The 12,033-nt window shown below is 50.0% G+C and overlaps 1 protein-coding gene across 4 annotated transcripts in view; it reads right to left on the reverse strand.

The window, feature by feature from the left end:
- SPTAN1 (spectrin alpha, non-erythrocytic 1) overlaps positions 1 to 12,033 on the reverse strand; it is a 342,467-nt gene that overhangs the window by 40,072 nt on the left and 290,362 nt on the right. For all 4 annotated transcript variants that reach the window (XM_078646605.1, XM_078646604.1, XM_078646602.1 and 1 more), the window contains 2 exons: positions 3,505 to 3,617; positions 2,691 to 2,708 (listed from right to left, as the gene is read on the reverse strand). In XM_078646605.1, the coding sequence (XP_078502731.1) occupies positions 2,691 to 2,708; positions 3,505 to 3,617 (131 nt within the window). The remainder of the gene's footprint in view (positions 1 to 2,690; positions 2,709 to 3,504; positions 3,618 to 12,033) is intronic.

Here is a 12,033-nt window from a genome sequence, read left to right on the forward strand (position 1 = left end):
ACATGGCGCACATCCTGAGCTGCACATGGATAGCCATGAGCCTACTGTCGCAGACCCCTTGCATAGACAAGTACAAGGATGCACAGAACATGTATACCTGAAATCCCTTGTCCCAACCTCCTGACCACCACAAAACACCTTCCATCCAGCAAGAGACCACACTCAGCACCCATCAGCCAGAATCTGCCACATCTGCAGAACTGTTGTACATCCCAAGCTTGCCTTTAAGGATGGTTGGAAGTCAGTCCAACGGCTGCATTTACCAGAAGACACTGATTGGTTACAGGAAAGACTAAGACTGAAAACAGTGGCTAGCCAACATGAAGTGGCCGCTCTCGCATACAAACCCCAAGTTATGCCGCTCTCACATACAAAACCCAAGTTACGCCGCTCTCAGATACAAACCCCAAGCTCTCGCATACAAACCCCAAGTTACGCCACTCTCAGATACAAACCCCAAGTTACGCCGCTCTCAGATACAAACCCCAAGTTACGCCGCTCTCAGATACAATCCCCAAGTTACGCTGCTCACATACAAACCCCAAGTTACACCGCTCTCACATACAAACCCAAAGTTACGCTGCTCACATACAAACCCCAAGTTACGCCGCTCTCACATACAAACCCAAAGTTACGCTGCTCACATACAAACCCCAAGTTACGCCGCTCTCACATACAAACCCCAAGTTACGCTGCTCACATACAAAACCCAAGTTACAACGCTCACACACACCCCCCAAGTTACGCCGCTCTCACATACAAACCCCAAGTTACGCTGCTCACACACACCCCAAGTTACGCTGCTCACATACCTACCCCAAGTAAAGTGGCTCTCACACACACCCCCCAGGTTATGCCGCTCTCAGATACAAACCCCAAGTTACGCTGCTCACACACACCCCAAGTTACGCTGCTCACATACCTACCCCAAGTAAAGCCGCTCTCACATACAAACCCCAAGTTACGCCGCTCTCACATATAGAAACCCCAAGTTACGCCGCTCTCACATACAAACCCCAAGTTACGCCGCTCTCACATACAAACCCCAAGTTACGCCGCTCTCACATACAAACCCCAAGTTACGCCGCTCTCACATACAAACCCCAAGTTACGCCACTCACACACACACCAAGTTACGCTGCTCACATACCTACCCCAAGTAAAGCCGCTCTCACATACAAACCCCAAGTTACGCCGCTCTCACATATAGAAACCCCAAGTTACGCCGCTCTCACACACCCAAGTTACGCCGCTCTCAAATACAAACCCCAAGTTACGCCGCTCTCACATACAAACCCCAAGTTACGCCGCTCTCACATACAAACCCCAAGTTACGCCGCTCTCACATACAAACCCCAAGTTACGCCGCTCTCACATACAAACCCCAAGTTACGCCGCTCTCACATACAAACCCCAAGTTACGCCGCTCTCACATACAAACCCCAAGTTACGCCGCTCTCACATACAAACCCCAAGTTACGCCGTTCTCACATACAAACCCCAAGTTACGCCGCTCTCACATACAAACCCCAAGTTACGCCGTTCTCACATACAAACCCCAAGTTACGCCGCTCACATACAAACCCCAAGTTATGCCTCTCTCACACACCCCCCAAGTTACGCCGCTCTCACATACAAACCCCAAGTTACGCCGCTCTCACATACAAACCCCAAGTTACGCCACTCACACGCACACCAAGTTACGCCCCTCTCAGATAGAAACCCCAAGTTACGCATCACAAATGAATACCTGTAACCCAGGTGTCATAGCTTCTGGAATGAATAAACTAATCCAGTGACAAACAGCAAACACACATACTGTTAACTCATGCCTCCCTTCATCAACTCAACAATACAGCTCCCAGCCAACATACACACAAGCACATACAGCCCAAGTACAAACACCTGTATTGTTGCAAGAAAGCAAGCCCCCCCAACCCCCTAAACAACTTCAATACACAAAAGAGGCTACCCGTCACATCCAGGTTCTCATGCAAAAAGTATGGATATCTGCAACCCACTCCCACTTCACATGGCATCTTGACACAGCCACCCATTCAATTTAGCAATTCCCCCAGAGCCCAACTGTTGCCCACTCCCACCCTGCACACTCGCCTGAAAAGCATCGGACTGAACATGCACAGTTTAACCTCAAAAGCATGCACGTAAAATACCAAAATAAACTGCTACAGTCAGGACTATGGCAACCAGAACACAGAACCTGGGGGCACTGAGTAGGCAGCACTCAAGAGAGAAGAGGTAGGACTAGGCTTGAGGGCTCTAACCACGAGAGATGGTTACAAGGCCAGACCGAGAGCATGGGTTGAACGGGTCGACTGGGTGGCAAAGCTAGACTCCAGGAAATGAATGGAAGGTCAGGTCTGGAGACTGGTTCCCAGAGAACAGATGGCACAACTGAAAACACAGACCGTTCCCAGACTAGTCAGCACCCCCGGCAAGCAAGCACCACTGCCAGAATGAAAGAAGCCTGCTTTCTAGAAGTGGATTCACTGCCAACCCCCTCTAGACTAGACAAGCCAACAACAAACAAGGAGTACAACAGAGCCTAAGAAAACGTCAAGTACAAAATGTCTTTCCATTGGAGATAGAAGGCGCTGAACAATATCACACTTGACTACCCCTTCCAATCTAACAAACAAGCATCTAGTGAAAAAAAAGAACATATTTACCCATCAAGTAGGTAGGTCCTGCAGAAGATGGTCCGGTGCCAAACAGCAGCGGGGGAGGGGAAAATAAGAAACAGCAGCGGGGGAGGGGAAAATAAGAAAGCAGCGGGGGAGGGGAGAAAAAAAACAGTGACCAGTCAGAATAGGTGTGCAACCACAACACTTCAACAGAAAAGGCTGCACTGAATAGGCTGGTAAGAGCATGACACAAGTACAGTGGGACACTTAAAGTTGCTGCCCATCGGGGTGCCACCCGTAGGCTCAAGGGCATCCAGCAAAGGGGAGGATTCAAAAACCCATCACATAGAGAGGATGGGTGGCAGTCTTAAACACCCCACTTAGATGGCTCACACTGGGGGTGCAACTCAACCAACCCTCCCGGCTGGTGTGGGATCACCAAGAAAAAGAGAATTTACATTTTCAGTTAAAGGTTTTACAAAGTTCATACAGGTAGTAAAGCTTTGACAACTTAACCCACTGCTGCTTATTCTTGCAATGATGTGTTTTGCTGCGTTCCTGGTTACCATCCCCTCAAAAAAACAAAATATGCGCTTAGAAGGTTTTGCTAAAAACTCCATCAAGTTTAGAGGAAAGACTTTACAACTATGCACAAGCCAACAAACTGCTCTGATCAAGACATCAAGCACCTGGTCCCCGAAACCCATCTCCACTTTGTGACTGGAAAAGATGTCTCGGCTGACAGCCAAGCACAGCGACGCCTGTGGACCTGCTCTTTCAGTGGGGATCACTGCGGGCGTACCTTCTCTTGGGGGACCTCTATGCCCAGAGAGGAGGGGGGGGAGGTCATTGAGTTTACCTGGTTTCCTGAATCCATTGGTGAAAAGCGTTTGCGTGCTGCGCAAACTCTTGGCGCAGCTTGTCATTTTCTTCTTGTCGCCGTTGCTCCTTCTGTAGCTCCAACTCGCGTTCCTACAACAGGAATAAATGGAGTGTGAAAGTGCACCAGCAAGCAATTCCCCCAGTAATTGTGTCTCAACAGCAAATCACAAGTACCAGCATTTACTGAGCTACCTATGCCCCCCCGGGTACTACGCAGACGCAAGGAAGCAGTCACTTGCCTGAGACAATCGTTTTGTAGCTTAACACTAAAAGAGACTCGTAGGTTGTGCCTCACTCCCAGGTCTAGTGGTTGAAAAACGTCCTTGTTTAAAAATAATTTGTTCGTCGTGGATGCCTACCATAGAAGTCGAGTAAATCCACAATTTCTCACTACGTGATTTTTTTTTTAAAGAAGCCATTATAAATACACATGCTGAGTACACAAAATGCTGCTACCTAATGGCGAGGCTCACAATACCATCGCGTTTTCTGAAATCTGTAAATGGTCAGTCCTCTAAAGATGTGGGAGATTCACATGCACAGCTGAAGTCCGCAATGCCCAGCACCTTCGATGCCATCGTCAGATCCTGGGAGGGAGAGTAGTACTGATGAGCTCTCGGACACCCTTACCCAAGAAGCAGGAGACCCGCCTTTAAATGAATATGCTACTTACCAGTATGCATCTGTTCTTGGCATGTAGGGCTGCTAACATTCATATCTATAGCATAGATCGCCGCCTAGTGTTGGGTCCGGATGATTGCACATTGTTGTCCTGGAAGAGTCTTCGAAGTATCACGAGATAGGTGGCTCCTCCCCTGGACTATAGTGCGCATGGGCATCGACTCCATCCCCAGATTGTTTAGTGTAAGCGATGGCCATGCCTAAGAGTAAATGCAAGAAAAGTCTGCAGCCGCTACAGGCGCCGGGGAGGAGGGCGGGCGATATGAATGTCAGCAGCCCTACATGCCAAGAACAGATGCATACTGGTAAGTAGCATATTCAGTTCGAGGCATGTGGGCTGCTGAATTCATATCTATAGCATAGAATACATAGCAGTCCCTCCATTATCGGCGGTCGCCTGTGCCAGCTGCAGACGTTTGAAAAAGTGTCTTTAGAACAGCCTGCCCTACAGCTGCCTGCTGCTTGGAGTGCACATGTACACAGTAGTGTTTAGTAAATGTGTGTGGGGTAGACCATGTGGCTGCTCTACAAATGTCTTCCAAAGGGATATTACCAAGGAAAGCCATGGAGGCCCCCAACTTGCTGGTGGAATGGGCTCTGGGGGGGACCGTTAAAGTGCGCTTAGCCTTGTGATAGCAAATCTGAATACACTTAACGATCCACCTGGCTATACCTGCTTTGGAAATGGGGTTGCCCTTGTGTTGGGCAGAAAAGGCAACAAAGAGTTGTTTCGTCTTCCTAAAATCTTTGGTCCTATCGATGTAGTACATCAAAGCTCGTTTGACGTCAAGAGTGTGGAGCATTCTTTCGGCCACTGTCTCTGGGTTTTGAAAGAACACAGGCAGTTCAATAGTCTGATTGACATGGAACTGTGAAACCACCTTTGGAAGAAATTTAGGGTTAGTGCGCAGCACCACCCTGTTTGAGTGAATCTGTATGAATGGCTCTTGTACAGTGAGCACCTGGAGCTCACTTACACGTCGCAGTGACGTGATGGCTATTAGGAAAGCCACTTTCCATGTTAAGAACTGAACCTCGCAAGAATGCAGAGGCTCAAAAGGTGGGCCCATCAGCCTGGTGAGGACCACATTTAGGTTCCATACAGGAGCTGGTGGGGTCCTGGGAGGAATGACCCGTTTCAGTCATTCCAGAAAAGCTTTAATGGCAAGTACTCTGAAAACCGAGAGACGCTGCCTGTTTTGGAGATAAGCCGCTATGGCGGATAAGTGTATCCGAATGGAACCATATGCTAGATTGCATTTGTAAAGATGTAACAAATAGCAGATGATATTAGGAATGGATGCATCTAGAGGGTTGATGTTGTGTTCTGCACAGTAAATGACAAACTGCTTCCATTTTGCTGCATAGCAAGCTCTGGTGGTGGGCTTCCTCGCCTCCCGTATGATATCCATGCTGTCGGGAGGCAAGTTAAGGTAGCCAAATTCTAAGACTTCAGGAGCCAGATCGCCAGGTTGAGCTGTTGCGGATCTGGATGCTGAATGTCGCCATGGCTCTGCGTCAAAAGTCTGGGTGTGAGGTATAGCCTTTGATGCGGTACCACGGAGAGTTCTAGAAACGTGGTGTACCATGGTTGGCGTGCCCACGTTGGAGCAACCAGGATGAGTGTCATCGAGTGTTGCTTTAGCTTTCGTGCCACCAGCGGTATGAGAGGTGCTGGGGGAAAAGCGTAAGCAAATCTGCCTGACCAGTTCATCCATATCGCATTGCCCTGCGACTGTGGGTGAGGGAACCTGGCGGCAAAGCTTTGGCTTTTTGCGTTTTCCCTTGTGGCGAACAGGTCTATCTCTGGATGACCCCACTGCTGGAAGTACGGGCGGAGTACTGATGGATGTATCTCCCATTCGTGCATCTGGTGGCTGTACCTGCTGAGCAGATCCGCCATCTGATTGTCCTTGCCCGGGAGGTGTTCCGCCATGAGGAAGATGTTCCTCTGAATGGCCCACTTCCACATGCTCTGAGCCAGATGAGACAACTGTGGAGAGTGTGTACCTCCCTGCTTCTGAATATAGTACATGGCTGTCATGTTGTCCGTCCGGATCAACACGACTTTGTTGCACAGATGTACCTTGAATGCCTTCATCGCCATGAAGATTGCCATCAGTTCTAGGTAGTTGATGTGCATCTTCTTTTGCTGCGTTGTCCATAGTCCCTGCACTGTGTAGTGGAGTACATGAGCTCCCCATCCCTGGAGAGATGCGTCAGTCGTCCGGATAATCTGTGGCACAGGCTCCTGGAACGGTCGGCCCTTGCAAAGGTTGTGTGGAATCCACCAATGCAGAGAGTTGTATGCCTGACCGGTCACCAACACTAGGTTGTTCAACTGTCCTTGAGCCTGAGTCCACTGATGAGCCAAGCACTCTTGAAGCGGACGCATATGTAGCCTCGCGTGCGGGACTATGAAGATGCAGGAGGCCATCATGCCTATCAACTGCATGAACACTCTCACTGGAAGCGAGTGGTGCGGTCTGAACTTCTGGATGAGCGACTGAATGCTATCGACCCACACAGAATTTGGCTGAGCCGTGGCTGCCAGAGCATCTATTGTCGCGCCCAGATACTGCCGCACATGGGCTGGCTGGAGGTGCGACTTCGGATAATTCAGCGAGAATCCCAGATCGTGAAGAAGGTGAATGGTGTGGGACATGTTGGCGGCGCACTGCTGGGCCGACTTTGCTTGGACAAGCCAGTCGTCCAGATACGGGTAGACGTGAACATTCTGCCTCCTGAGGTGCGCAGCCACTGTCGCCAGGCATTTTGTGAACACCCTGGGCGCTGTGGTCACTCCGAAAGGGAGGACCTTGAATTGATAATGCTGATTCTGAATGCCGAATCTGAGGTATTTTCTGTGTGATGGATGCAGTGGGATGTGAAAATATGCATCCTTGAGATCCAAGGTTGCGAGGAAGTCTCCCTGATTGAGCAACGGAAGAACCTGCTGTAGCGTCAGCATGTGAAAGTGTTCTGAGAGAATATACTGGTTTAGGGGTCTGAGGTCCAGTATGGGTCTGAGGGACCCTTCCTTCTTCGGGATTAAGAAGTACAGGGAGTACACTCCTGTGCCTCTGTCTTCCACCGGCACGAGCTCGATTGCCCCTTTTTGCAGCATGACGAGTACCTCCTGCTGCAATGAGTGCAAATGCTCTGTGGACATAGGACGGTGTTTTGGTGGTATGTTGGGTGGAGTGGATGTTAACTCCAGACAATAACTGTACTGGATAAGTTTCCTGACCCACCTGTCTGTGGTGATGGATTTCCAGACTGGCAGGAACTGCTGGAGTCTCCCCCCCCCCCCCCCCCCCCCCCCGCCCCGACAGGTGTTGTATGGTCGGAGGGCAGTGACAGGGCGTCACTGTTTGTTGGTGGCGGAGGAGCGGGAGTTGTTGTTTCCACGACCTCTGCCCTTGGTGCTGTTGCCCCGATAGCCGCCTCTACTCTGCTTGGTGTAAGAGGACTGCGCCCCACCTTTAGTGTATTGCGTTTGCTGGGACATTTGGCCTCTGGAAACACCTCTATTGCTTGAGCGATGAAAAGTACTGCCCCGAAACTGCTGGGACTGGAGAGCCCCCATGGACTTTGCAGTCTCGGTATCCTTCTTTATTTTTTCCAGGGTGGTATCCACCTCAGGACCAAATAATCGATCAGGGTTTACAGGCTGATTGAGGATGGTGGTTTGTATCTCCGGCTTGAACCCGGAGATTCTGAGCCAGGCCTGACGTCGCAACATCACACTTGTGTTAATGGCTCTGGCCGCGGTGTCCGCTACGTCCAGTGCACATTTAATAGAAGCATTTGAGATGAGCTTCCCTTCCTGAATGAGCATCTCCGCTGCCTCTTTATACTGATCTGGCAAATGTTGTAACAGGGTCTCTAGTGTATCATAGTGTGCCCTGCCATATCTGGCCAAGAGTGCCTGAGTGTTTGAAATACGCCAGATATTGGCAGCTTGAGCCGCCACCCTCTTCCCTGATGCTTCTAGCACTTTAGATTCCTTGTCAGGGGGAGGAGCATCACCAGTGGTTTGTGAATTCGCCCTCTTCCGGGCATTAGAAACAACCAGAGAGTCTAACGGCAACTGGCCCTTGATGTAGGTGGGGTCGCCAGGTGCCGGTCTATATTTCTTTTCAATCCTAGGGTTGATAACCCTGGCACGTGTGGGTTCTTTAAAAATGTCTGCAGCATGTTTCAAAACCCCTTTTAGCATTGGGAGAGTCTTGACAGTCTTTTCGGCTGTGGAAAAGGTATCAAAGAGGAAGTCCACTTCAATAGGGTCAGCATGCAGCTGGACGTCGTGGTTTTTAGCCGCCCTCTCAATTAGAGCATTAAATGCTGGCGAATCCTCAGTAGGAGAGGTTTTGACATTGTACACCTGAGTGTCCGGGGCAGTTTGCTGATCCCCTGGGTCCCCTGCATCTGCCCAAGAGTCCTGGTGATCCTCAGGATCAGTGTTGGCAGGGAAGTTCTACTCCTCATCATCCCCTTCCCCAGCCTCCACATCTGAATAAGTGGGTGAGGGTGTAGCAACGGTTCGAGTTCGTAGAGAATTGTCTCAACTAGATCCGGGGAATCCGTAGAAGGCTTTTTGCGCTTCAAAGGAATCGTGTAGGACTCCATAGGCTGTGCAGTCGTGTTCTTTCTCTTGTAGAGGGTAAGTTTACCGGTGTCGGCGTCGATAAAGTGTTGCGACTGCTCCTCCATCAGGGGTTGTCGATGCTTCGAGCTCACAAGTGGCTGAGAAGGCTTCGACCCTGTAGACACCTGCATGGGCGCTTCGTCGACCGACCTTGGTGCGAACGCCTTCGGCGCCACCTTCGGCGGTAGCGTGAACAGGAGTGGCGTCGAGGACTTTGGCGTTTTGGTAGCTTGCTTCGGGGTGGAAGTATCCTTCGTATCAACAGCGGAAGCCTTGTTCCTGATGTGTTGCAATGAGTCCGACACCTGCTTTGTGAAGGATGCGGACGGTTTCGTCGACCCGACAGACGTTCTCGGTCCACCAGCGTGTGCAGACTCGAGCGCCGATGCATCGGCTTTCTCCGGCCGATGCGCGGGATCAGCCCCCTTAGGTGCGCCGCGTCCTACTTCCGTGACGACGGCCTTCGGCGCCGACCGTTTCGGGTAGGCAGCCTTGACAATTGGTTTTGGTGCCCCAGTCTTCGGCTCGACGCCCTTGATCGATTTGGGCTCGACGCCCTTGACCGACTTCACCGGGTCGACAGACTTCTTCGGCTTCGGCTGCCCCGACATGTCGGAAGACGAGGAGGCGACCGGAGGGACAGACGTCTTCTGTTTCGACGGCGTCTCCATCACTTTAGTTTGTCGACACTGAAGCTTTCACTTTCGGTTTCGGTTTGACCAATGGCGGCTCCGTAGAAGTGTCCGTAGACGGGCCCGTAGGCGAGGCCGTGGATCTGGGTGTAAGATCTTGGGTAAGGCCATGTGGCTATCCCTCGACCTGAGCCTTAGTGATTGTTTGAACGGGGCATAGCTCTTCGCCTGAGCTATCTTCCGTGGCCCCATAGGCCTCATTGTCGTCTCCTACCTCGTCGACGACTTCTTCTGTATCGAGCACTTCCACGTCTGCGTCGTAGTCGATCTCCTCCGCTGGAGTTGAAATCGGCTCCCGATCTTCTTGCTCGTCTGCTTCTTCCCTCTCGAAGATGTCCACCGGTGCCGGGGACGTCTGCTGGGCCTCCTGGCGCGCCACGCGCCGAAGCCGAATCGTCTTCTTGGAGCGAAAACGGGAACAAGCCATACAGTTGGCTTCATCGTGATCCGGCGACAGGCACTTGTTGCATACCGGGTGGACGTCGATGTGGGGATACTTTGAGTTGCACACGGGACATCTCTTGAACGGGCTCCGTTCCATGATGTGTCGTCGAAAGTCTGGTTGCGTTGACTGGGCCTCGAGCACCGAAGAGCCACGCGACTCCTCTGGATGTCCGACTCGGGAACTGAGCCGGAACAGAGCTGGGCACCGAACGCAAGACAATACCGACGGTATAGGAAAAGGCCTTCGGGCCTTAAGAAAAGTTTATATCGATTCCGAACTGGAGATATCGAATATGCATCCGAACCCAATGGCGGAAAAAAACAATCTGGGGATGGAGTCGATGCCCATGCGCACTGTAGTCCAGGGGAGGAGCCACCTATCTCGTGATACTTCGAAGACTCTTCCAGGACAACAATGTGCAATCATCCGGACCCAACACTAGGCGGCGATCTATGCTATAGATATGAATTCAGCAGCCCACATGCCTCGAACCCTGATCTATAATAACACGGGCTGCAATCCCATTCGAAAATCCAGTATCCAATGCTCTCATTAAAGGGGACTTGTGACTTCTCTGGTCAACAGTAATAAAGAAAATCACATAGCCGCTCAACTGTAACAAGCTATTAGAGTGGACTTCGGACCTCACAATGCCTGCTGCCAGCAGCCAGGGTGAAAGGCAGCTCTGGGAGCATCTATACGTCTGCACTCAAGCACAGAAAACTGAACTGGCTTTTCATTCTTCCCATCTACTTTTCTCAAATAAACCGTCATCATTAGAAACACGATATGTATGGCAACATGTTTATTTTTCGAAGCCAAAGGTCACTACAAGAAAGACCAACATTGATGCTACACTGAGCAGCAACTTTTTTTTTTTAATTCACATTTTTTCTTCAATTACTCTTTTTTCATGTGTTGCATTTTGTAGATTATATGCTACTTAGATCTATGTCTGCAAACATACTACCTCTGTCACATGAAAAAACAAAACACCAAAGATTTAGGTGGTTTGTGGGAGGGGTGATGGTGTGATCATGTATTATAATGAATAAAATACTTCCTGTCACACATTATAAGGTTTTGGAAAGTTACCTCGCCGAGTGCCATTGACCTTCAAGAGGAACTCAGCCTTCAGCCACATTCCATTATATGGTTACTGAACTCCTCAGAGCCGTAAATGTCCTTATAATATACAACAGGTGGTACTTTATCCCACATATTGTAGGCAAGTAACTTGTGCCTTTACTGCTTTATGTCCTCTAATATTCCTTCTTCGGATTTTCTTTAATATTCTTAAGCACAGAATGGCAATTCATAAAATCTCCCACCAAGTATACATGCATCCTATTCCAATCAACCCAGGAGCATGTTACACTGCTTCAGGACTACACCAGAACCTCACAAAGACAAACGTGGGGACAGTCTGAAACTGTCTGCCTGCATCCTGAAACACAGAGACAAGATTCACCCTTCAATCCAAACTATTCCCCCCTAAAGGTCAAAATGTCTGCATGCGTGTGAAGTCTTAAGTTGGGAGATGTCCTTCGCGCCCCCCACAAAAGGGGGGGGTTGACATCTTGCCATAAACTTTCTTGTCTTGTGTATTGAGAGGCTGAAGATCTTACATGAGCTGTTGAAAGGATTAATGAAGTGATGAATAAGGTTCCACGCTACAGGACAGACAATGTGAACAGTGGGAGCCCTTCTTGGGATCTTTAAGTAAACACCACAATATTCTATGCGCAGCCCACTCAATGGTGTGTTATGCACGCGTGTGAAACTTACGCTTAGGTTTTAAGCTGTGTCGGGACAGGAAGTCTTCTGCAACGCCTTGAACACGACAATAATGCTTGTCCACTGAGGGTCTCTGTTTACATGGATTGAGACCCTAGAGCTTAGCATGGAGGTCAAGGGGCAAGCACAGTGCATCCACTGAGGGTCTGTTTACATGGATTGAGACCCTAGAGCTTAGTATGGAGGTCAAGGGGCAAGCACAGTGCATCCACAGTGTTTACATGGATTGAGACCCTAGAG

This window comes from Lissotriton helveticus, chromosome 5_2, assembly GCF_964261635.1.
Source record: "Lissotriton helveticus chromosome 5_2, aLisHel1.1, whole genome shotgun sequence".
NCBI lineage: Eukaryota > Metazoa > Chordata > Amphibia > Caudata > Salamandridae > Lissotriton > Lissotriton helveticus.